This window comes from Canis lupus, chromosome 12 (genome assembly GCF_048164855.1).
Source record: "Canis lupus baileyi chromosome 12, mCanLup2.hap1, whole genome shotgun sequence".
Classification (NCBI taxonomy): Eukaryota; Metazoa; Chordata; class Mammalia; order Carnivora; family Canidae; genus Canis; species Canis lupus.
This window is the reverse complement of record NC_132849.1, coordinates 30,761,575-30,784,465: the sequence shown is the minus strand read 5'-3', so window position 1 is coordinate 30,784,465 and position 22,891 is coordinate 30,761,575. Positions and strand designations below refer to the sequence as shown.

Here is a 22,891-nt window from a genome sequence, read left to right as displayed (position 1 = left end):
TAATAAATACTTTCTCATGAATTTACCCATTCTTGAGTCTTTTTTGATTGTCTTTTTTTTTTTTTAGTGATTTGACCAGAGAGCATGTATATACTTTAAAGAAAAAATTTATTCATTTTAGAAAGAGAGAAAACACATGAGTAGGAGGGGCAGAAGGAGAGTGAGAGAGACTCTCAAGCAGACTTGATGCTGGGCTGAGCTCAGAGCCTGATGCAGGGTTCAGTTCCAGTACCCTGACATCATGACCTGAGCTGAAACCAGGAGTCAGGTGCTTAACTGGCTGTGCCACCCAGGTGCCCCTGTATATGCAGTTTTTAATGTTTTAAATACACGTTCCCAAAGAGCCTTCCAGAAAGTATGAGTCAATTTTCTTTCATGCTTTGCTGTCATTTAGTCTTCTCCTGTATTATAGAAGTTTTATAGTTTTATATTTAACATTTAAGTTATGACTCATTTTTAATTAGTTTTTATATCTAGTGCAAGGTATGGATCCTAAATTCCTTTCTTTGTGAGGCCAGCAGGCATGTACATACCTGATTGCTCCAGCACCATTTGTTGAAAAGGCTATCCTTTCTCCATGGCACTGCTTTTGTGCTTTTGTCAAATTGGGTGGTCATATATGTGTGGCTCTATTTCTGGCCTTTCTGTTCTGTTCCATTGATCTATTTGTTGCTCTTTTTTGCCAGTAACTGGCTTTTGATTATTGTAGCTTTCTAATACTTTTCGAAATCAAGTAATGTTAGCCCTCCAACTTTGATTTCTCTTCTTTGGAGCTCTTTAACTATTCTAGATTCTTTGTACTTCCATCTGAGTTTTATTTATTATTATTATTTTTTTCCATCTGAGTTTTAGTACCAGCTTGTCAACTTGTCGAAAAAGCCTGCTGAGATTTTTATTGGGATTGTGTTAAATCCATTGACTATTTTGAGGAGAATTGACATTTTAACAATATTGAATCTTCTAATCCATGAACACAGTATGTCTTTTGTCATTGCTCATTTGTTCCTTTTTATTGTTGAGTAGCTTTCCATTGTATGGCTGTACAACCGTTTGTTTATTCACTCATCTGTTGGTAGTTCACTTATTTCCGGTTTTTGCCAATTACAGATTGGCAACAAAATAAAGTTGTTGTGAATATTTGTTAGAAATTTTTGTACAGACATTCATTTTCTTGGGTTGGAGTAGGATGGCTTTATCCATTTGGTAGGGGTATTTTTAGCTTTTTATTTTTTATTTTTTATTTTTTTTTATTTTTTATTTTTTTTAATTTTTATTTATTTATGATAGTCACAGAGAGAGAGAGGCAGAGACACAGGCAGAGGGAGAAGCAGGCTCCATGCACTGGGAGCCCGACATGGGATTCGATCCCGGGTCTCCAGGATCGCGCCCTGGGCCAAAGGCAGGCGCAAACCACTGCGCCACCCAGGGATCCCTATTTTTAGCTTTTTAAGAAACCATGAACTGTTTGCCAATGTGAGTGTACCATTTTACATTCCGATAGGTAGTAGTGTAAGAGCATTTAGATTTCTTCACCCTGCCTACAGTTGGTATGGTCAGTCTTTAATTTAGGCCTCCTACTAGATGTGTTGCAGACATAGTCAATTTTACTTTTTTGCATCCTGGATATTTTCATACTCCTATAAATCATATTGAGATGATTCCTGGGATGCAGTCAAGTTACTTGGGAACAGTTTGATCCTTTTGGTTGTTGCATTTTTTTTTTTAATTTTTATTTATTTATGATAGTCACACACACACAGAGAGAGAGAGAGAGAGAGAGGCAGAGACACAGGCAGAGGGAGAAGCAGGCTCCATGCACCGGGAGCCCGATATGGGATTCGATCCCAGGTCTCCAGGATCGCGCCCTGGGCCAAAGGCAGGCGCCAAACCGCTGCGCCACCCAGGGATCCCTGGTTGTTGCATTTTTGACCTCACATGTATTTGTTAAGTGGATATGGAGCTCTGTCTTGGGCTTAATTGTTCCCCATTGTTTAGGCAAGACCTTTCTTTCTGTGTAGTCTACCCAATACACTGTGAATTATGAATTTTTCTAGGGTAGCTGTTTGGGAACAAATATGTTCGTGGCCCCGTGTGAGCACTAGGCACTGTTCCCTCTGATTCTTTCTAGGGATCCTTTCCTTGGCTTTTTTTTTTTTTTTTTAATTTTTATTTATTTATGATAGAGAGAGAGAGAGAGAGAGAGGCAGAGACATAGGCAGAGGGAGAAGCAGGCTCCATGCACCGGGAGCCTGACGTGGGACTCGATCCCGGGTCTCCAAGATCGCGCCCCAGGCCAAAGGCAGGCGCTAAACCACTGCGCCACCCAGGGATCCCCTTTCCTTGGCTTTTACTAGTTTCTCAGGCGCTTTCATTGATTGGTGCAGTGCTGGAAGTTCAACCCATGCAGTCCCCAGGTTTTCTGTTCTCGGGTACTCTGTCTTCTACAGTCTGGTTGCTTTGTTCTCCCTGGTCTCTCAGCTTTGCCTTTCTAACTCTGGGACTCTGCTAGGCTCTGCCTCAGTTTCTCCTCCTTGTACTGTTGCCTGGAAATTCTCTTGGCATTATGTATGTAATGTTAGGGCTCATCTCTTGTTTGTTTCCTGTCTCTCAAGAATCACTGTTCTTGGGACATCTGGGTGGCTCAGTGGTTGAGCATCTGCCTTTGGCTCAGGGCGTGATCCTGGGGCCTGGGGATTGAGTCCCGCATGGGGCTCCATGTAGGGAGCCTGTTTCTCCCTCTGCTTAAGTCTCTGCCTCTCTGTCTGTGTCTTTCATGAATAAATAAATAAAATCTTTAAAAAAAAATCACTGTTCTTTGTCACCTGATAGCCAGTGGTCCAGTGTTAAGAAAACTGAGGTTTCGGGGGATCCCTGGGTGGCGCAGCGGTTTGGCGCCTGCCTTTGGCCCAGGGCGCGATCCTGGAGACCTGGGATCGAATCCCACCTTGGGCTCCTGGTGCATGGAGCCTGCTTCTCCCTCTGCCTGTGTCTCTGCCTCTCTCTCTCTCTCACTGTGTGCCTATCATAAATAAATAAAAAAAAAATTAAAAAAAAAAGAAAAAGAAAACTGAGGTTTCAGTATTCTGTCTGCTGTCCACTTTTTGAATTATTAATTTTTAATTGTTTTGGTTGTTTCAGGGTAGATCTAGTCCCTGTTAATTCATTTGTTTGGAAGCAGAAATCCTCATTCTTTAAAAAAAAAAAATGTCAAGGGATAAAATAAAACGGAATGGGTAAAGTGGGTCAGTAAATTTTCTCCAGATGTATGCATTTCTGTTACTTCCACTCAGTTAAAGAAACTTTCTGATACCCTAGTAGGTTCTTTATGCGCATTCCTGGTCATAAATGCGCTCTTCCTCCCAAGGTAATCATTGTTACTGCTCTCTTCCTCCCCAGGTAATCACTATTCTGATGTCTACCTACCATCTGTTAGTTTTGCCAAGTTTTTACTTCATCTAAATGGAGTACCTACAGTATTTGCCCTCTTTGCCTGACTTTTCTCCTGAGCACCCTGTCTATAGGATCTGTTGGTGTTATTGCTTGCTACTACTTTTTCTTTTCTCTAGCTCAGTGGAATTCCTTCTCCTATTGATGGACATTTGAGTGATTTCCAGGTTTTGGCTCCTATGACAAAGCTGCTAGGAATATCTTGCACAAATTTTTTGGTGTACTTAAACTTTCATTCCTCTTGGGGGTAAATACCCAGGAGTGGAATTGTTGGTTTATGGGGTAGGTATCAATTTACTTCAGGAGGTATTGTCAAAAAATTTCCCAGAATGGTAGAACCATCTTTTACTTTGTTTGTGAATATATGGGGATTCTAATTGGTATATGTTCTTGATGAGTTTTGGTATTTTCAGTCTTTTAAATTTTCACCATTATGGGACCATAAGTTTTCCTTGAGTAGGCTAAAGCATCATAGTCAGGTTGAATAATATCAAGGCTGAGGTGACCAGCCGACCTGGAGGGTTCTCTGAATTAGGAGACTCTGTTTTAAAACCAGAATGGTTCTAATCACCCTAGATGAGGCTCTCTGCTGATGTCATCTGCAGAATGTTAATAGTAACAGGAAATTCCCATGGTCTAGCCAAGCTCAAGTAAAGATAAGGCCTGAGCCAGCCTATTTCTCTAATTAAAAAAGACAGGGACCCACCACCCCAATTTCCTTTCTCCTTCAAGTCTCATGTAAGTTATGTTTCTTCACAGAAACTTCTGCTGGCCATTCAAGCTACATTAGTTTCCTCTGTCATACTTCTGAAGTACCCTACAGAATTGTGTAATAATTACGACACTTGAAGAGATATATTCATATCTATAATCCTGGATCAGCTGTAATTTATCAGGGCAGGACTTTTTTGTCTTCCTCATAGATATCCCCAGAACACATTGGTAGGCACATGAGTACATTTTATTTATTTAATTTACCAGGAATGGGGTGGGGTTTGGAGGGAAATAGGTGAAACATGTAGCAGGGTTGGGCATTAAGAGATTTTTCAGCCATGAAAGTTTAGATTTGATACTAGTGGTGGTTGAAAGCTATTGAGGGTTTTGTTTTTTGTTTTTTGTTTTTTAATCAAAGCAGAGGGAAAACGTTGAGTTGTGTTATAGGAAGATGCTGACTACTCTGTCCAGAATGATTTGTAGAGAATGGTGGTCTGGTGGTGCTGGAAAATTTGGTTACTTCTGATCTTTTTATTTTGTTTCTTAGGTTTTAAAATTGATAGCAAGTGAAAAAATGCATGGTGGCATGTTAAGGCTGTATAAAATTCCAGATGGACTTTGAATATATTATAAGATTGGGCAGCCTTTGCCAGATGCAGTGTTCTTTGAATAAATAAATGTAAAGCAGAAATAGCTTAAATTTCTGATGGGATCCTAACTTGCTGTAGAACAACTTATGAGTCATTATATCATACAATGTGAGGATAAAATTTGTGACATTTCTTAAACCCAATAAAATAAAAAAAACTCTTGATTCAGGCAGTTTTTATTTTTCTTTTCAGGTTAGACTTCAGTTAATATTTCTTTTGCAGAGGTCAGTCATCCTGAATACCGTTCAAGGAAGTCTGGAGGACAGAATAATTTTCATAGTAACACTAAGCTATCATTTCATTGTGCCACTGATTCTCTTGTGAGTAAATAGCAGAGTTTTTCCAGAGATGGAATGACATGGATGGCACCATTGCTCTCATGATGATGGATTGTGTGCTTGTAATTTGTATTTTTAAAGATTTCTTCATTTTAATTTCTTTCCTCTTCTTTTTTTTCTTCTTTTTTTTTCTTTCCTCTTCTTGTTTAATATTATATATATTTATTCATGAGAGACACACAGAGAGAGGCAGAGACATAGACAGAGGGAGAAACGGGCTCCTCCCAGGGAGCCAGATGTGGGACTCGATCCCTGGATTCAGGATCATGCCCTGCCTGAGCCAAAGGCAGATGCTCAACTGCTGAGCTACCCAGGTGTCCCTCTTCGTTTTAATTTCTATTACAGTATTGGTAGATATAACCTATTTAACAAAAGCTTTTTTTTTTTTTTTAAGATTTTTATTTATTTATTCATGAGAGACATAGAGAGTGAGAGGCAGAGACACAGGCAGAGAGACAAGCAGGCTCCATGCAGCCTGATGGGGAACTCAATCCCGGGGCTCCAGGATTAAGACCCCTGGCCCAAGCGGTGCTAAACCGCTGAGGCTACCCCTAACAAAAGCTTTTTGAAGTCTTTGATAGGATTTAAGAGGATAAGGGGTCCCGAGACCAAAAAAGCTGTCCTAGGTATTCTTTCAAAATAACATTTTCAAATTAATGTTTTATAATAATGATTCTTAACTGAAGCTTAACTGGAGTGATTCACCCTATAGTTTCTAAATCAGGATCTCCACTGGTAGGGTCTAGATATGTTTTTGTTTGTTTATAAAAAGTAATTTTGGATGCCTGCCTGGCTCAGTTGGTAGAGCATATGATTCTTGGATCTTGGGGTTGTGAATTTGAGTTCTACGTTGGGTGTAGAGATGACAAAAAAACCCTAAGAAAAAAAGAAGTAAAATCAGATATTTAATTTGTTTAAATTTTAATATGATTTGCCTTCTTAATTAGGAACTGTTGTTTTAGGATAGAAATGGTTTTCCAAATAACAAAGTTCATATTAAAATTCATTTAAAAATAGTAATAGCAGTTTTTTTTTAATCTAATGCTGTTTAGGCACTGTACTGAACAATTTATGTGCATTATCTTAATCTTAACAATAAACTTAAGAGGGAAGAATTGTGTACACATTTTACAGATGAAGAAACTGAGGATTACAAAGAGTAAATAATTTGCCCAAGATCACATACTCGGAACATGTGTTACTAGACTTTGAATTCAGGTGTGACTCTGAAGCCTGGTTTTCCATCCACCCTCTTAGATCTTGAAAGAATTGTGCAAAGTGGAGCCCTTTGAACTACTTTTTGATAGCTACTCTGTGTAGTGTTTTATGTCATAACTTTGTACATTTATCCTTGCAGCTACTCACTGGTGTGTTACCTGATAATTCTTACCTGGTTTATCTAGTACAAACATTTCTTTTTTTTTTTATTACAAACATTTCTTGAGGTTGCATCTCTTTTTACCCTACAAGTAAAACAGCATGGATACAAAAATAAATGAGCCATCTTTTTCACAAGGGACTCTGAAGGAGCTGACTATAGTATAAAGCATTCTGTGACAAGTACCTTAGGCTTATGTGGGTGTTGATCTGTGGCAAAAAAACATGGAGAAGACTCCGCCGTGTGGAGGTTGGTGAAAGTCTAAAGAGATCAGGTATCAAAATCTCAACTTTACATTTGGTCTTCTTACTTCTGCTAGCTTTTCATCCACTTTAATAATCTCTCTTATTTATCTTATCATTTCTTTTTTATTAAGATTTATTTATTTATTTGAGTGAGAGAGCACACAAGTAGAGGGAAGGGCAAAGGGAGAGGGGGAGAGAATCTCAAGCAGACTCCCTGCTAAGCAGGAGCCCGACATAGGGCACACACAGGCCCAGTCTCAGGATCCTGAGATCATGGCTGAACCGAAATCAAGAGTTGGTTGCTTAACTGAGTGAGCCACCCAGGCCCCTCATGCATTTCTTTATAGAAGTGTTAGATACTTAGTTCTTGCCTGATTTTGATCTCCTGAGCTGGCCCACTTTTTCTTTCTTTTGCTGTTTTTAAAATTTTAAATTCAATTAATTAACATGTAATATATTATTGGTTTCAGAGGTAGAGGTCAGTGATTCACCAGTTGCATGTAACACCCAGTGACATTATATGCCCTTGTTATCGCCCGTCACCCAGTTACTCCATCCCCCCTCCCCTCCTGCCCTCCAGCGACCCTCAGTTTGTTTCCTACGATGTAGAGTTTGTCTCCCTCTTTAATTTCATCTTGTTTTATTTTTTTCTCTTTCTCTATGATCCCCTGTTTTTTTTAATTCCATATATAAGGGAGATCATATGATAATTGTCTTTCTCTCACTTAATTTTGCTTAGCATAATATTCTCTGGATCCTTCCATGTCATTGCAAATGGCAAGATTTCATATTTTTTATGGCTAAGTAATATTCCATTGTATGTATATGTGTGTGTGTGTGTGTGTGTGTGTGTGTGTATAAAACATCTTCTTTATCCATTCATCTGTCAATGGATGTTTGGGCTCTTTCCATAGTCTGGGTATTATGGACATTGCTGCTGTAAACACTGGAGTGCAGGTGCCCCTTCGGATCACTGCATGTGTAGCTTTGAGTTTAATACCCAGTAATACAATTGCTGGGTCATAAGGTAGCTCTATTTTCAACTTTTTGAGGAACCTCCATAGTTTTCCAGAGTGGCTGCACCAGCTTGCATTCCCACCAACAGTGTAAGAAGGTTGCCATTTCTCTGTATCATTGGCTGGTCCACTTTTGATCTCCTCCTTTTTTAATCTTCAAAACCAAAATTTATTTGTGTATTTACAGACATGTATATTCACATATATTTCAGAAATTGATTAATGCTAGAATGCCAGTTGAAATTTCTATTTTTTGCAAGGTGATAGAGATGAAGACAAGGAAGATATAGGTTAAAGAAATGATTATCAACTGTAGTAGTTGTTGCCATGAAAGAAAAAAAAAGTTTAACATGAATTAGAGTTTAGGTACATGCAAAAGAAAGAAGTATTTCCCTCCTATTTGGTCATATTCAGTTTTTATTTTGAAGTATTTTTAGGAAGCAGAAAAGAGGCAAAATGTAGTGCTAATAATGAACCTACCAGCTAGCTTTTTCTTCTCAATATTTTCATATTTTTGCTTCAAATTTTTATAGTGCTATGTGTATCCCCATCCCTCCTTAGTTTCTCCATAGGTAAATTGCTGTCTTAATTTTGGTGTGTTTTTTCCATTCATGTTTTTAATATTTTTGCTGTATGTGTGTGTATTTTTATAGAACACTTTTTTACGTTTTAAAAAATGTTATTGTACATATGTGTCCTTCTACAGATTGCTTTTTTGCTCAAAATCAAATTTTTGAGATCCATCCATCTTGGTACTTGGATTCACTCATGCATTTTAAGCTACTGAATAGAATTTCATTACATGACCACACTGAAATTTAGCTATTCTTTCTTGGCCTTTTGCATTGTGTTTATTTTTTTCCTTTTTCTGAAATTTTCTTTTTCTTTTTCTTTTTCTTTATCTTTATCTTTTTCTTTTTCTTTTCTTTTTCTTTTCCTTTCTTTTCTTTCTCTTTCATCCTTTCTTTCCTTTTCTTTCTTTTCTTTCTTTCTTTTTACAGTCCAGAGCAAGGTCTTTTATTTTTTTGTAACTATCATGCCATGAATTCAGAGAGAGTGGGGTCCAGCAGCTCAGGCTCCTTTCCACTGGTTCTCACAAAGTATGCTTGTCTGGATGGAGCAGGCTGGTGCCTTCAGTCGAACCCAAGTATGTTTCTCTTTGGCTTCCTTCTTTTTCTGATCATTTTCCTTCATGCGGCTCTTAGAGTGTTTCACATGTACCTTAATTCACCTATGTTTCACATGTACCTTAATTCACTTGGCAAGAATCTTGCCCTAAACTTGCCGGTTTACAACAATGCCAACAGCATGCTGGGTAACACTATAGACTCTTCCAGTTTTGCCATGGTAGCATTTGTGGGGCACTGCTTTGTGAGGACTGCCTATTCTCTTGATGTTCACAGTATCACCATTCCTGTAGACAGGCACATGTGTGGCAGAAAGAGCAACAATACCCTGTGTTCTAAAAGGCCTACAGAATCCATAGCAGGCACCTCTCCTCTTTCCTTTTGTGTTGGGCATTTTGGCACATTGCCAGAAGATGATTCTGCTGACCTTTTACATTTTGACTTTTTTTTTCAGGTTTAGCTTTTTTTGTTTTTGATATAGTTCATATATCATATAATTCATCTTTCAAAAACGTATATAATTTAGTAGTTTTTAGTATATTCACAGATTTGTTTAACCCTAACCATTATTTAACTCCAGAACATTTTTAGCACTCCGCAAGGAAACCCATTCCCATTAGTAGTCACTCCCCTGGTTCACCCTCCACCCGTCCTCTAGCAACTACTCATCCACATCCTGTCTCCGTGGATTTGCTTGTTCTGGACTTTTCATATAAATGGAATCATATAATATATGGCCCTTTGGGTCTTTCACTTTCATAATGTTTCATTTGGTATAATGCCTCAAGGTTCATCTGTGTTGTAGAATGAATCATCAGCATTTCATTCCTTTTTATGGCTGAATAATGCTAGGTCTATGGTAACTATGTTTAGCTATCGGAGGAGCTGCCAAACCGTATACAAATGCGGTGGCACCATTTTACACCAGTAATGTACAAAGATTCCAGCTTTTCCACATGTATGCCAATGCTTGTTATGTCTTTTTTATTGTAATCATCCTAGTTGGTATGAAATATCTCACTCTAATTTTGATTTGCATTTCCCTAGTAAGTAATGATACATCTTTTCATATACTTATGGGCCATATGTATGTGTATAATTTTATTTTTTGGTTGCTTATGCTTTAGGGTTCCATAGTGAAGAAACCATTATGTAGTCTAAGGTCATGAAAAGCTATACCTGTGGTTTATCTAAGAGTTTCCATATTTTTTTTTTTTTAGCCCTCTCTCTCTCTCTCTCTCTCTCTCTCTCTGCAGAAAGAGAGGGAGAGAAAGAATCATAAGCAGGTTCCACGCTCAGTGCACAACCTGCTGCGGGGCTCCATCTCACAACCGTGAGATCATGACCTGAGCTGAAATCAAGAGTCAGACGGTTAACTGACTGAGTCACCCAGGTGCCTCTGGTTTTAGCTCTTAAATTTAGGACTTTAATTCATTTTGCATTAATTTTTGCATATGGTATGAGGGTGAAACTTCATTCTTTGTGGATATTCAGTTCTCAGCATCATTTGTAGAAAAAATTTCATTTCTCCAATGAATTGTCTTGATACTGTTGTCCAAAATCAATTAACCATAAACATATGGGCTCATTTCTGGACTCAAGTATATGTGCATCCTTATGCCAATATCACATAATCTTTGTTGTAGCTTTAAAATCTGGAAGTGTGAGTCACCTTAAATTTGTTCTTTTTCGGGATCCCTGGGTGGCGCAGCGGTTTAGCGCCTGCCTTTGGCCCAGGGCGCAATCCTGGAGACCCGGGATCGAGTCCCACGTCAGGCTCCCGGTGCATGGAGCCTGCTTCTCCCTCTGCCTGTGTCTCTGCCTCTCTCTCTCTGTGTGTGACTATCATAAATAAATGAAAAAAAAAATTAAAAAAAATTTTGTTCTTTTTCTTTTCTTTTTTTTTTTTAATTTTTTAATTTATTTATGATAGTCACAGAGAGAGAAAGAGAGGCAGAGACACAGGCAGAGAGAAGCAGGCTCCATGCACCGGGAGCCCGACGTGGGAATCGATCCTGGGTCTCCAGGATCGCGCCCTAGGCCAAAGGCAGGCGCCAAACCGCTGCGCCACCCAGGGATCCCAATTTGTTCTTTTTCAAAAAGATTTTGACTATTTTGGGTCACTTATATGTCCATATGAATTTTAGAATTAGTTTGTCAATTTTTGTGAAAAGGCAGTTGGAATTTTGATAGAAGTTGCATTGGATCTGTAGGTGAATTTAGGGAGAATTGCCGTGTTAACCATAGTAAGGCATTCAATCTATGAACATAGTTTTTCCTTTTTTTTTTAGGTCTTTAATTTCTTTCTTTCTTTCTTTTTTTTTAAGATTTTATTTACTCATGAGACACACACACACACACACACACACACACACACACACACAGGCAGAGACACAGGCAGAAGGAGAAGCAGGCTCCGTGTAGGGAGCCCAGTGTGGGACTTGATCCCGAGTCTCCAGGATCAGGCCCTGGGCTGAAGGCGGTGCTAAACCTCTGAGCCACCTGGGCTGCCTAGGTCTTTAATTTCTTTCAACAGCGTTTATAGTTTTTAGTATACAAGGTTTGTCCTTGGTTGAGTATTTTTCTAAGTAATTTTTTTCCTTTTGGTGCCATTGTAAATGATTTTGTTTTCTTAATTTGGGTTTGGATTATTCATTGCTAATGATGGAAATATAACTGGTTTTTCTTTATTATTTGCCTCTAAACTACCAAACTGTTTCTCTTCATTCAGATAGTTTCCTGAAATCTTCATTGTCATAAAAATTTTATTCAACTACCTTATTCCTTTTTTGAGGATTGTTTTTTCTTACAAGACACACTTGAGTTGCATCAATACTAAGCTATTTTCAATCCAATAATATACCTTCAAACATTTGGGTACTTGTTAAATGCATCTACAGACAAAATTTTAACTGCTTACTTTTCTGGACGGTCTGTACCAACTAACATCTTATCATTACGTGCTGATAATCCATTAAAATACAGACCTAAGGAAGTTTGGGAATAACCTGTGGAGGATTCTACTCATGTCTGCTTTCCCCTCCATCCCTCCCAACTAATAAGTAAGAATTAAAATTCTGGTCTATTCTGAAAAACACTCAGTTTTGTTTTTTTTTGTTTTTTTTTTAATGTTAGGGAGTATTCCCCCCCCACCCTTTAAAAAGATTTTATTTGTTTATTCATGAGATTTTATTTGTTTCTTCAGAGAGAGAGAGGCAGAGACATAGGCAGAGGGTGAAGCAGGCTCCATGTAGGGAGCCTGATATGGGACTCAAGTACCTAGGATCAGTAATGGCTGCTCCTTCCCTGCATTCTTTTTTTTTTTTTTTTTTTTAAGATTTTATTTATTTATTGAGACCGAGAGAGAGAGGCAGAGGGAGAAGCAGGCTCCATGCAGGGAGCCTGATGTGGGACTCGATCCCAGGTCCCCAGGATCACACCCCAGGCTGCAGGCGGCACCAAACCGCTGCGCCACCGGGGCTGCCCTCCTTCCCTGCATTCTGTGCCTTGTTGCTCAGGCACCTGAATGCATCAGTCTCCAGCTCTGCTCTTGTATATGTCACATGCCCATTTTCTAACTGGGCTTTGCTTCATTCCCTGATTGACACATACTGCTGAAAAAACTGATTTCCCACATCTCATAGCTGGGTGCTCTGGTGCTCCAGACTGTTTGGCTGGTTTGACTTGTTGTCTGACCTCTGTGTCTTGGACACTGTTTGTCCAGGCCATATCCCATCCCCTCTCAGCCTGCATGTGTGATGAGCCTGACTGAGATTTTTTAGTATGGTTTCTTTCTCATCCTGCAGTCTACAACTTAGAAATTTGTGGGAGCCTTGGTGGGTCATGCATTGTGTGGTATGTACTACTAAAACCGAAGATATCAGTATTAAATATAGGGACATTTATATTGCTCCTTAACACTTGATACAATCCCATTGTACAGTTTCCTTCATACTCTTTCTCTTCTCCATGCCCCCAGTGCCTTCTTGCTAATAAACTGTGGTGAAACTTTCCCAATTGTAAGGAAAATACAGTAAATAATTTTGTATCCATCTCTTCTATCACTGTATAGAGTATAGGACTTCTACTTTAATAACTTTTGGAAATTATAGCAAATTTGTTCCATCAAGCTTGGTAAAATATTAAAAATTATAAATATGTTATGTACCCAATTTCTGATGATGGTAATTAAGTATTTTAAATTTTTCATTGTCTAAATGCTAGTTTTGCCATTGTGGTCATTTAATGTCTTTAGGATGTGAATGGCATGGGAGTTGTTCCTTTTTGGAAGCTAGTGTAAATTTATGAAAATATATAAATAAAATTAACACTAGTAAATTTTGGAAGGTGAGTTGTAGGTGCTGTTCGGTGATTTGCGTTTGGCTCGGTTGCATGTCAGAGATTCTAGTCCTTTTCACCCTGTACCAAGAGGTTGTAGAAGAGATTAAGATTTGCTGTTGTTATTTGTAGAGCTTGTTGTGATTTTAGCTCTATAGGGTATGCATTAGAATTCAGTTAGTTGTGTTCTACAGGACAACAAAATCCTCATTAAGTAAAGGGTATAATTTTGTATGTGGTATTTGCTGGTGCTAATAGAGCTAATGCAGCAATAACTTCGTTGATCTCCATTGTTGAAATATCTATGCAAGTAAATGGCTGTTTTAGTGCTGGATTTCTCTTTGAGTAGTTCATTAAAAAGAACATTCAGGGGGCGCCTGAGCGCCTCAGTCAGTTAAGCTTCTGCCTTCAGCTTAGGTCATGATCCCTGAGTCCTGGGATCCAGTCTGCATTGGGCTTCTTGCTGAGCAGAGAGTCTGCTGTTCCCTTTCTTGCTCCCTCTGCCTCTCCCCCTGCTTGTGCTCCAGTACTCTGTCAAATAAATAAAATATTTTTTAAAAAATAAAAATTAAGAAAAAAGGAACATTCAAAGAATTTTAAGTTGCTTTAGTCTTGAGTTAGGTGAGTCTTTTTCTAAACTAGTTTTTCAATTGAGAGTTTAAAAAAATTGAAAATATTGTAAAAAAGATCTCATGTTTAGCCTCATTCATTGCCCTCATGCAGTTTAAAAGCACTGCTATAATTAGAGAATTATATATGTGATCAAATCTCATTTGTGGTTCTGGGTCCATAAATGAGAACTTTTAAGAATAGTGAGAAGCAGAAATATACACACATGTATATCTGTGTGTGTTGCCCATCAGTGTCCCAAAATTAAGTCCTTGAGTCCTAAACTGAAGCTCTTCCTACATGAAGAGCAACCCCCACCCCTGACCTCACCATCTGAGTCCTTAGTGCCCCTGCTACTCCCACACAGTCTGGCCACAGTAAGGCTGCAGGGGATCTGTAAGCCCCCTAGAGGTATTCTATTAAGAATTTTTTTATCTAAAATTATTTGGAATTGTATTTGTAAATGACACTTGGTCATTTTTTTCTTTTTTAAAAGATTTTATTTATTTGAGAGAGAAAGAGAGAGACAGAGATAGCGAGAGAGAGCATGAGCAGGGAGGAGAGGGAAAAGTAGGCTCCCACTGAGCAGGGAGCCCTATACAGGGCTCGACATGGGATTCAGTCCCAAGACCCAAGCCAAAGGCAGACACTTATCTGACTAAGCCACCCAGATGCCCTTGGTGACTTTTTTTTTCTTTATTTTTATTTTTTTTACTTTTTTAAACTTTTTTTCTTTAAAAATATTATTAAATGCAGTGGGTTTAAAAAAAAAAAAAAAAACTATGAAACTTTGCTGTCTCCTGTCCCTTGCTTCCAACTCTGTTTCTCAAAGGCAAATGCTTTGAATTGTTTCTTCCTAATAACTTTTGCTCACGGATTGTCTCTAACACCTTGAATGGTGCCTGTTTGGGCATCTAATAAATCTTGGTTGCATGAATGAAAGATTGTTCTTACTCTGTTTCCAGACTTGATAAATAGTTTACAATTTACGAGTATAATTCTAGGTTGACTATCATTTTTCCTTTTGGATAACATTGCTTCACCATCTTAGGATAGTGTTCCTATTCATATAGAATTTCACTATGATGCTAGTTTCTTTGCATGTGACTTATGTTTTCTCTCTGTAAACTTTCGGATCTCATGTTAGCACTTAAAAGTAACTAAGTATGCCAGAAATTCAGTCTGGGAAATGTCCCTGAATCATTTCTTTGATAGGTATTCCTTTCCTCCCTCTCCCCACCAAAAGAGATAAAGAAATGTGTTTTCTCTGTTGTTTCTTTCTGAAACTTTTATGCTTGGGATGTTGGGTTTTGTGAATTATTTTTTATTTTCTTTTTTTTATACTTTGTTTTTTACTGGTTTATCTCTTTGTCTTAGTGTTGAAATTTCTGGGCGATTTCCTTAGCAATACCTTCTGATCCTTCTATTAGTTTTTTGTTTGTGTTCTCAATTTTTTGAAAAAGATTTTATTTGTTTATTTGAGAGAGACCTTGCATGAGCAGGGAGAGAGGCAAAGGGGAAAAAGGAAGCAGGCTCCCCACTGAGCAAGAAGCCTTGATGGGAGGCTTGAGGCTGGATCCTAGGACATTGAGATCCTGAGATGGTGACCTGAGCTGAAGGCAGTTGCTTAACCCACTGAGCCACCCATGCACCCCCATGTTATCAAATTTGAGAAGTGTTATCCTATTTCCATTTTTCCTATTAATGTCTTTTTTTCAAGTGGAGTATTCTGGGATTTAGTTATAGTATTGTAAATAGACTTTCAACCTTCCTCCTGGCTTTTTCTCTTGCCTGTTCCTCTTTCTCAGAGTACTTAGTATCTTTGAAGGCTAAGTCACCTCAAGCTTTGTGTTTGCCTTCTCCTTGCATCTATCTGTACATACAAATATATAGATTGTCACTTCCTTCTCTTAGCTAAGCTTGTACTTTTTTTTTTTTTTTTTTTTACATCTGCTTCCCATCTTCTAAAACTTTTTTTTTGGCTGAAAGTTTTTCCTCCATTATTGTTTCCACTTTTATTGTCATTGAAATATGTGTACATTTTCATTGCTGTGCTTTTTAATTAATTAATTATTTATTTAATTTATTTTTTAATTTGGGGTGCTTTTATGAGAGTGGAGGAGATAAATACATATGTTCCATCTGCCATTTTAAAGTTGCAGTTCTTTCTCTTTGTGGCCTCAATTCATGTCATTTTATGGTTGTAAATTCAAATGACAAGTTAAATATGTAAATTTAAAATAAAATAACAAAAGTTGGTTTGAAGCAAATTTTGAACAAATGGTTGATCTGTCTTAATGTCCAGGTAGATAATGTGCCGTGTAATAATACATTCTTTGAATTTTATTTGTGTAGAAGAAATTGAGGAAGAATCAGAAACAACAATTGAGGCGGACTTGACTGATAAACAGAAACATCAGCTGAAACATAGGGAGCTCTTTTTGTCTCGCCAGTATGAATCTCTGCCTGCAACACATATCAGGTAAGAGCATCATAGAAACTGATAGGAAGTATTCAGTAATATTGTGACAATTAGAAACAACACAAAACAGCCTTCTTTGAACCATTTCCAAACTCTCTTCATGATCTTGTTCAACTTAGTTTACTAAAGGCTTCATGATGGAATTTTATCTTGGAAATTTGTAGTGTTATTACCATATTAAAGCCCTGTAGGTGTTCTACAGTAAAAGTAATCATTTTAGCTTTATTTTAATCCAGACTTTTCCAATTGATGTATGTAGCTATTAGCATCCTGCAAAACAATGTCCAGCAAACACTATTTTAGGAAATGCTAATCTCCAGATTCCTAAAACCTTATAGAGTTAGTCATTCGAATCCTAGACCTAAAACAGAAGATCTGGGTCCCAGGCAGGTGACTCTTGACCTTGTAGAACATTTGGCCTTTTATTTTCTCTTGAGGAAGTCTGAGATGAAAACTTCGTATTTCTTATACTTAACTTGTATCTGCTTTGTGCATTGATGGGAAGCAAGAGTGAAAAAAATTCCATCCCTGGTTTGTAGTTTTGGGGATTGTGGAGGAATGGTGGTGGTCTTTTATGATATGCTGATGGTACCATTCAAGCATAAATATCTTAGAGGTCTAACAAAATGTTTAAACTCAAAAGATAGGCAATTACTGACTGTCAGGGTCAGGTAAACTTCAGATAGTAAGTAGTTGGCATTTACTCAACCTTGGAAAGAGGGTGGGGAGTAGGGGGGCAGGGCGGCGTGTTTTACGTAGAGGGAACAGGTGAGCATGGCTGTATGCAGGCAGCAGCTTATGTGTAGGGTGGTGTGTGAGAGAGTGCAGTGTTTTTGTCCACTTCATGTTAACTTCTTTCAGCTTTTGTTCACAATCTTTCCTACTGTAATTCAGCTCTCTACTAGTAAGTCATGAATGCCTTAAAAATTGTATATCAAGGGAAATATAGCATGTTAATTTTATTTCAAAAATTGGCCCTGCTTCATTAGCCTCCACTGTGGTTATTTTTTTTTTTATTTTAATTTTTATTTATTTATGATAGTCACACACACAGAGAGAGAGAGAGGCAGAGACACAGGCAGAGGGAGAAGCTGGCTCCATGCACCGGGAGCCTGACGTGGGATTCGATCCCGGGTCTCCAGGATCGTGCCCTGGGCCAAAGGCAGGCGCCAAACCGCTGCGCCACCCAGGGATCCCTCCACTGTGGTTATTGAATCTGGTTTTTTGGGGGGCTAAGACAGGTTTGGAGACTTACTGAAACTGTGATTTGGTCCTTGTATTACACACACACACACACACACACACACACACACACCCAGCTCTCAGATCTTTTGTGCGTATTTCTCTTTTCAGAAATGGATGCAGATTTTCTAAAGCAGAACATGTGTGACAGATACTGGTATCCTTGTCCTTCAAATCCTTTGAGAAATAATTTGATGTCAGTAGTTAGCATGACAGCATTGCTTTATTAAGATTTAAAAAATTTGGGGGATGCCTACCTGGCTTAGTGGTTAAGCATCTGCCTTCAGCTCAGGCCCTGATGGAGTCCTGGGATCAAGTCCCACATTGGGCTCCCTGCGTGGAGCCTGCTTCTCCCTCTGCCTGTGTCTGTGCCTCTCTCTCTCTCTGTGTCTCTCATGAAGAAATAAATCTTTAGAAAAAAAAATTTTAATTATTTAAGATTTTATTTCCTCATGAGAGACACACAGAGAGAGGTGGAGACATAGGCAGAGGGGAGAAGCAGGGTCCCCACAGGGAGCCCGATGCGGGACTTGTTCCTGGAACTTGGGGATCATGCCCTGAGCCAAAGGCAGACAGGCGCTCAACCACTAAGCCACCCAGTCGTCCCTATTTATTTTTTATTTAAATTCAATTTAGTTAACATAGTTTATTATTAGTTTCAGGGATAGAATTTAGTGATTCATCAGTTGCATACAACACCCAATGCTCATAACATCAGATATCCTCCTTAATGCTCATCACCTAGTTACCCCATCCCCCCACCTCCCTTCCTTCCAGCAACCCTGTTTATTCTTTAAAAGTCTCTTATGGTTTACCTCCTTCTCTGTTTTTATTTTTATTTTTCCTTCCCTTCTCCTTTGTTCATCTGTTTTGTTTCTTAAATTCCACATTTAAATGAAATCATATGGTGTCTTCTTCTGACTGACTTATTTCACTTAGCTAATACCCTCTAGTTCCATCCATGTTGTTGCAAATGGCAAGATTTCATTATTCTTATTTTTTAATTTCTTTGAAAGATTTTGTTCTTTATTTATTTGAGATAGAGCACGAGCAGAAGCAAGGGATAAAGAGAGGGGGAGAAGCAGACTCCAACATGGGGTTCGATCCCAGGACCACAAGCTTATGACCTGGGTCAGAGGCAGACACTTAATCAGCTGAGCCACCTAGGCTCCCCAAGATTTCATTCTTTTTGATGGCCGAATAATATTCCATTGTGTATGCATATAACACATCTCCTTTAGCCATTCATCTGTTAATTGATACCTGGGCTCTTTCCATAGTTTGCCTATTGTGGACATTGCTGCTATAAACACTCGGGTGCATGAGCCCCTTCAAATGACTATGTTTTTATCCTTTGGATAGATACCTAGTATTGTAGTTGCTGGGTTGTAGGGTAGCTCTATCTTTATGTTTTTAAGGAACTGCCATACTGTTCCAGAGTGGCTGCATTCGTTTGCATTCCCACCAACAATGTAAGAGGGTTCCCCTTTCTCTGCGTCCTTGACAACATCTGTTGTTTCCTGAGTTGTTAATTTTAGCCATTCTGACAGGTGTGAGGTGGTTGCTCATTGTGATTTTGCTGAGTGATGTTGAGCATTTTTTCATGTGTCTGTCAGCCATTTGGCTTTATTAGGTTTTTTAGGGGACACTATGTTTAGATTGGCTCGAGTTAGTATATTCTGTGTGATTTGGGTCCTTTGCTGGAAAAAATAATCAAACTAGGTAATGTAGAAACAATCATTTTATCTACCAATGGAGTTATTTCAACAAGTAGGAAAGTAAGCTATTTTTCTTCAGATAGATGGAACATGAAAACATATTTCATCATTTTATAAATACGTCTGTCACTAATAAATGCTGAAAGAGCCATATGCATTTATTACTTAATTGAAAGAAGCTAGAATATAAGATTCATTTTAAGCTCAAGAACTAATGTGGCTAGTCATAAGAATCTTGCCAGAACAAGAATCTGACAAATGGTTTTAAAAATGTATCCAAAACATGCAAGTACATTTTTAATTTACCATCCTGATAGCTTAGAATCTGTTTATAAGTAATGTTTCCTTTAACGGATTGGCCAGAATGGAAAAACTAGTATTGTGTTTTTCATCATCCATAAGAACTAAGAGAATATATTGAAATAAAATTATTAAGACCACCCCTGTGTTGAACATAGAAATTATATAGAATACACGATCTTTTTGAACATATTTTCTGAGTATATTCTAGATTAAGGCAATTACCAAGTGCTTGATAAATAAGATGATGTCCCCATCTTGTAAGTTTAAGGAGTTTACTGGGTGAATTTACCAGCAATTCTTTTGAATTATGATGAAGCATTATAAACATTTGAGGCTTTTATTTTTTGTTGTCTCGTTTTCTAAGTCCAGAAAGAGTAGTACAGAGCCACATTTTCTCATTTGTGGCTCTCATTTTCAAATAGCTAAATGGGGTTAGGAGCAGTCTCTGGCCAAAGCACAGAGCCATGCTAACCAGCCCTCATGCTGATGTAAACAAGTGCACATTGGAGTGATCTTCACAGTTTGCTCATATTGAAGTCATGCCCTATCTATTTCTGCTGTAACAGGAGAAAATTACTGAAGCCCCATTGTTCTTTGGCAGCAAAAAGCGGTAATTTGGTGAATACTGGCATTTTATTCTCCAGGGACATTATTAAATGCCCAGAATATCCTCAGTGCCATATGGCACATAGGAGAAAATCTGACTGAGGCATTCCTGAGGTCCTTTGTAGTTTGTGAACCACAATACTCATTGGATATTATAAGCTTTTCAGAGTGGCATAGAGGCAACTCTTTGTTCCTTCTGATTCCACTGGCAGAGAGAGAGTAACCAGGACCAGGACGGTTCTGGATAGTTAGTGATTCACTTTGTGTTCACGAGCTAGGTAGGATTTGAACAATGAAAATATCTTGGAACACTTTTGGAGGGCACAAGGAGAGAGGCAGAATGCTTCGTGCACAATGCCTGAAGTCATTAGTAATAGATTATGTGCTACATGGGCAGCCCCGGTGGCTCAGAGGTGTAGCGCCACCTTCAGCCCAGGGTATGATCCTGGAGACCTGGGATTGAGTCCCATGTCAGGCTCCTTGCATGGAGCCTGCTTCTCCCTCTGCCTGTGTCTCTGCCTCTCTCTGTCTCTCATGAATAAATAAATAAAATCTTAAAAAAAAAAAAAAGATTATGTGCTACATACACTCTAAAGCACTATAAAATTGTTATGTCAGCTGCTAGACTTGTTATGAATCTATAGATAATACTGTATTCAGTCTCATAGATAGACCATATTTAGCAAACTTGGCTTTTATAAATTCTAACATTCATTGAACCTTTGTACAGATTTTGTTCCAGTTGCTTTATATGTGTTTTTTTTAGTCCTCACACTGACATTATAAAGTAGGTCCTATAATTATCCCCATTTTACAGATGAAACTGAGGCACAAAAAGGTTAATTAAGTAACTTGTCAGTTTCACAGCTTTTATGTGGCAGATTGGGAAATTGAAACCAGGCCACCTGGCTGCAGATAGATAGAATTATGATGTGTACATGATTGGAAGTGTTAAAAAGTGTCAGAGATAAAAGGAAAGCTATTGAGTTACTTGTTGGATAGGTAGGCTCTTTGATATTTTATTTTTTCTACATAATTTTTCTAGGTAGATGTTCAAGTCAAATGGACAGAACTAAATTAAAAACTAAGTTAAACATATAAACCGTACTATCCTAGTAAAAGATGATGCTACTGTGCTAGATTAGATTTAGTAGCAGCTGGGAACTACCTACTTGATTGGATGCCTAAGTTTATGGATATGTCTTGTAGATGGTCCAATGTCAGTTTTTCCACATCTTGAACACAAAAAGCTTGGCTTTTTAAAAAGCTGCTAATTACAGCATTCTGCATATAATGATTAATGCCTCTTCCCAGCCTCTGGTGCAGGTAGTTAGTCATTTCAAAAGAGCCAGTCCTTTCCTGTTTGCCAACAGCCTTTGAAGTTATGCTTCATTGTGTCTTTAAAGTATTTTCTTAGGTACCTGTTGATTATTGGCCTCAAATTTTTCCTGCAGTAAGGGCGTTTGGGTGATTCGTTCTCTAAGTCTGCCTTGTTATGAAGAATGATTGGTGATAGAGAAAGCATTATATTCATGTTGTTAGACCTGGCCCTCATTCAGAGCATCACTGGTAAAAATCTTGTCTACCTCATTGCTTTAACCTTGACTATGCTTTTTAAGAAGTCCAGAGAAGCTATTCCAGACCCTAAATGTGAGGTCAGCAGTAGGATAAGTATGTATGTATGTATGTATGTATGTATGTATGTATTTATTTATTTATTTATTTATTTATTTATTTATTTATGATAGTTACAGAGAGAGAGAGAGAGGCAGAGACACAGGCAGAGGGAGAAGCAGGCTCCATGCACCGGGAGCCCGATGTGGGATTCGATCCCGGGTCTCCGGGATAGCGCCCTGGGCCAAAGGCAGGCGCCAAACCGCTGCGCCACCCAGGGATCCCAGGATAAGTCTTAAAGACGTAAGTGCACATAGTGTTCAAGTAGTCCCTTAATGCCAGAATGCTTCAGAGAAATCCTTATATTCCTATCCTTTCCCAATCTGCCACTGGCTTTAAACAAATTTTAGGTTGGGATTCCAGAATATAACCATTACCATTGCTCTGTAGAAGATGGGCAGCAACCACAATTTATACAGAACTTTTCTTGGTTGAAGCAATATACCATGTTGCTTCTACACGGTCTCCTCACCTCCAAAATGAGGAGCTTTTTTTTTTTTTTAATATTTAATTTATTTATTCATGAGAGACACACACAGAGAGAGAGAGGCAGACACAGGCAGAGGGAGAAGCAGGCTCCATGCAGGGAGCCCGATGTGGGACTCGATCCTAGGTCTCGAGGATCACAACCTGAGCTGAAGGTGGGGCTAAACCACTGAGCCACTCAGGGGCCTCCCCGCCCCCTTTTAAAGACTTTATCTATTCATGAGAGAGAGAGAGGCAGAAACAAGGGAAGCAGGCTCCATGAAAGGAGCCCGATGTGGGATTTGATCCTAGGATTCTGGGATCACACCCTGAGCCAAAGACACATGCTCAACCACTGAGCTACCCAGGTGTCCCAGTGAGGAGCTTTCTTAACTTAATTGAAAAAGTATCTTGAACAGCTGATAAAAATCTTGGGGCTTATATATAATTTGTCTAGATTGTTCTAGTCAGACTCAAGAGTATAAAATTCTTGAAGATTGGTGTCTTTATTTTTCCTGCTTACTGTGGAACATAACACA

The 22,891-nt window shown here is 38.6% G+C and overlaps 1 protein-coding gene across 11 annotated transcripts in view; it reads left to right on the top strand.

Annotated features, from left to right (window-relative positions):
• MTA3 (metastasis associated 1 family member 3) overlaps window positions 1-22,891 on the top strand; it is a 219,958-nt gene that overhangs the window by 88,996 nt on the left and 108,071 nt on the right. For all 11 annotated transcript variants that reach the window (XR_012004442.1, XM_072770363.1, XM_072770368.1 and 8 more), the window contains exon 4: window positions 16,218-16,344. Coding sequence is in view for 10 of the 11 variants with exons in the window: in XM_072770363.1 (XP_072626464.1) it covers window positions 16,218-16,344 (127 nt within the window). In the remaining variant the exon portion in view is untranslated. The remainder of the gene's footprint in view (window positions 1-16,217; window positions 16,345-22,891) is intronic.